This window comes from Diplotaxodon limnothrissa, unplaced genomic scaffold (assembly GCF_057381915.1).
Source record: "Diplotaxodon limnothrissa isolate DT_005_m unplaced genomic scaffold, D_limnothrissa_male_GT1.1 unmapped_scaffold_4, whole genome shotgun sequence".
Classification (NCBI taxonomy): Eukaryota; Metazoa; Chordata; class Actinopteri; order Cichliformes; family Cichlidae; genus Diplotaxodon; species Diplotaxodon limnothrissa.
In genome coordinates this window covers 4,210,379-4,213,880 of record NW_028188558.1, presented here as the reverse complement: position 1 = coordinate 4,213,880, position 3,502 = coordinate 4,210,379, and the positions used below count along the sequence as shown (strand labels likewise).

The 3,502-nt window shown below is 45.1% G+C and overlaps 1 protein-coding gene across 1 annotated transcript; it reads left to right on the top strand.

The window, feature by feature from the left end:
- Window positions 1-1,378: 1,378 nt before the first annotated feature.
- LOC146606914 (uncharacterized) lies at window positions 1,379-2,863 on the top strand. Its single transcript, XM_085349261.1, has one exon. It carries the CDS (start codon window positions 1,589-1,591, stop codon window positions 2,792-2,794), a length of 1,206 nt encoding a protein of 401 aa, XP_085205387.1. The 5' UTR covers window positions 1,379-1,588; the 3' UTR covers window positions 2,795-2,863.
- Window positions 2,864-3,502: the final 639 nt, after the last annotated feature.

Genomic DNA, 3,502 nt, shown 5'->3' with positions numbered 1-3,502 from the left:
CACTCTCCCTGATCCAGCTGAGTCAGCAGTGGGAAAAATCTGCTTTTCACAGGAACTTGGTAACAGCAATAAGAGAATACGTAGTTTATTCCAAGAAGATATCATGTCTCTCCCATATATAGAATATCTTACTGGAACCGACATGTTCCAGATATCACCTGGAAGACAGTCTGGATGATCCCATAAATATCTAATTGTGAACAAGGTGAAGGAAATCTCATATAAAATTCTTCATAAATGTGACCCAGCCAGTCACTATATGGTAACATTTAAAAGAGACATAAATACTAATTGAACTTTCTGTGGGGATCACCCAGAAACTGTGGGACATCTCTTTTGGTTCCTCTACACAGAGATTCTGGAAGAATTTAGCAGTTTTGTTATTGTCCATATTTTAAGGGAGTTTTCTTTACGATGGGAAAATGTTTTATTCTGTTTCTTTAAGTTCCCCAGGAAGAATGATAAATGTTTTTTTATAAAAAATTTGTTAATACTTTTAGCTATTTTATATCCATAAATGTAAGTTTATTAATAAAACACCATATTTATGCCTTTTTATAAGGATATGAATTGTACATACAATCAATTTCAGACTCAACCAACAAAAAGCCTCTCAGAACAATATTTATATTGTAACAGTTGCTATTGTAATGCAGTGTATCACCACATGGCGGCGCCTCCTGTCTCACGACTGGTGTCACCCCCTTTTTGTTCTTCTTCGCACTCCTCCTGTAATGGATGCTCCCGTGTGTACGCGGACTAGTGTGCTCTTTAGTAATGTGTGGTAGAGGTAGCACTTTTATTTTTGATATTGTAAATAAATGAGTACTTTTTGGAAAGTCAGAAGCTGTTGCTCATTCGCTATCCACCTGCACACCTCCGCGGCTGGCTTCATCTCCACTGCACGTTACAACTGGCGCCCGAACTTTTTCCCCTTGGACTTCAGACGATTTTTTCATCCCGCCGAGGATTCTTCTCTTCTAGCACGTGAACTGTCTCGGAAATCCCCCCAGTTTTGCGGACGCTCGGACGTTTTCTCCAGCCATGGCCGCAGCCTCAGCTCAGGTGGGACCCGACTAATTTCTGGATACCGTGGTGTGCCGCTGCTCCGCTTGGGAGAAAGAAAAAGAGAGAAGCTGACTCCGCGACGCGAATGGACTCCGTGGATTTGTTATTTGTTGTTGGTTTCGTCTTCTAAGGATTAATTCTTCTGTGGAGAGCCTGGACATGAACATTTCTGCTGGCTTTTCATTCCCCTTTCCCTCTGCGGAGACTGACTGTAGCACATGTAAGTGATAGCTTGGCCGACTACAACCGTTGGTGCTGGTCTTCAGCTCAGTATAACGAAACGACTTAAAACTAATCTTCCATTGAGCTCTAGTGTTGCAGACATGCTATTGTAATAACATGGTTCTGATCACTCCAGTCTAATTTCAGTTGTTGGGCGAAATTTTATGTGGTTTTTCTAAATTTAATCTTGAACGCATTTTTGCAGTTTTGTCTTTCTAGTCTGACCTAACTGACTCTTTTACTGCTATATCAATAACTGCGCTGTGCCCTGGAGCGGCTTAATTTTTTTGAAATCGCAATGGCACACTGCCCAGACGACTCTGACTCAGACATGGAACTTACCTCGTTACCTATGTGCCAGATAGTTGAAAATGTGACTCCTAGCCTTAGCCAACAAGTGGTGGAGTTAAGAACTGAGGTGAATAAGCTTAGTGATTGTTTACGTGACTCACTGAACATACAGCAGAGTTTACTAAGGCAGTGGGACCAACTCACAACGGGGAACTCTCCCCCTCCTGCAGTCCCACAGTTTCCTGTTTTCCCAATGGCCACATCGACACCTCATGTTCATGTGATGGACAAAACTGAACCCACCAACAGTACCAATCCGTTCCTGCCCAGCAACCCATTTCAACCTACAAATCCTTTCCTCCCATCTCACTCACTTGAACTCAGCAGCACTTCCAGAGTGATTGCGGCAGCTTTACATCACGCAAAGCTGGAGCCTCCTGTGTATGCTGGGGACGGAAAAGTGCAACCTGAGGACTGGTTAAATGCAGTTGGCACACACAAAGCCTCATTGAACCTAACTGATGGGCAATTGCTAAACGAACTGCCACACTTTCTTGCAAAAGAGCCCGGGAAATGGTTCAAGGCACTGAGCTCCCACATCACATCATGGGCTCAATTCTGTCAACTGTTTAAGACAGTTTTTCTGCCCTCCGACAACCAAGAACGCATCCTGAGAGGAATTTTGGATCGTGTTCAGGCTCAGGACGAGCCGCTCCCAACCTTTGTCGCCCACATGTTGAGTGAGTTTGACAAACTGAAGAGCCCCCCACCTGAAAAAGACAGAATTGACCTAATTAGTAAACATGCTCTCGAAAAATACAGAGTTGCCCTGTATGGCGCTAATGTCACTTCTGTAATGGACCTGCTGCTACGCGCTCATGACCTTCACTCAGTGCTTGGACCACAAAGACCACAGCCTGCTTTATGTAGCAAAGACAACTATAAGCCTGAACCTTACTGCTTCAAATGCTCTCAGCCAGGGTTCACTACACGCACCTGCCCAAACTGTAACACCCAACCTCATTTGCCACAACGAGCCTCGAACACCGCTAGGCATGGCCCAGTCCAGCCATTGCCAGCACCTGGCCCCTCTGACCCTGGCCATGAAAAGGTGGAATTAAGCAGCACCACATCCCAGCCACAATACAGGCAGTCGGGAAACTACAGGGGGGGGAGGACATTTCACAGAGGCCAACCTTCCCCCAGTTACTAACGGAGCCTCACACGCCCGATTCACTACAGGGTGGACACAGTCTTGGACACTTGGAAGACAATTTTTCACAAGTCCCCTGGAATACCCCACTAAGACCGAAAGTGAACTTCAATGCTTCATCTGTGGATGCTACCCTCGACACGGGTGCTTCCCTCTCGGCTGTACAAACAGATCTCATTCAAGTAAATGACTCTTACCCTAGAAACACAAGTGAGTGGAATGGTCCTGCAGTTAACCTCGCCAATAATGCTCCCTGTATCCCTGTTGGTGTTATTTGGCTCAATATTGGATTCATGAACAAGAACTTTTACCAGCGTTTTGCCGTAATACCAGATTTGTCCTCTCCTTTCATTCTGGGAATGGATTTTATGGCAAGAGCTTCTGTTTCTATTCACATTCCCACTAGAACAGTCTACATTGAGGACATCCCCTGCCCACTCGCAGACAATGAAAAGGACCTTCAAAATAATTACTCACATTCACCTGGAACACTGATCTCTTTGGACTTGGTTCGCTCAGACTTAACAGCCAAACTGTCTGAAGCAAGTCTCTCAGAGAACAACAAGGATGCTTTACTAAATCTGCTCAGCAAGTTTAGCTCCTTGTTTGATGGTCAACTTGGTCGAATGGCTCTCACTGAGCACGCCATAGAGACTGGCAATGCAACACCTGTCAAACTCCCACCCTATCGCACGTCACCTGCTAAGA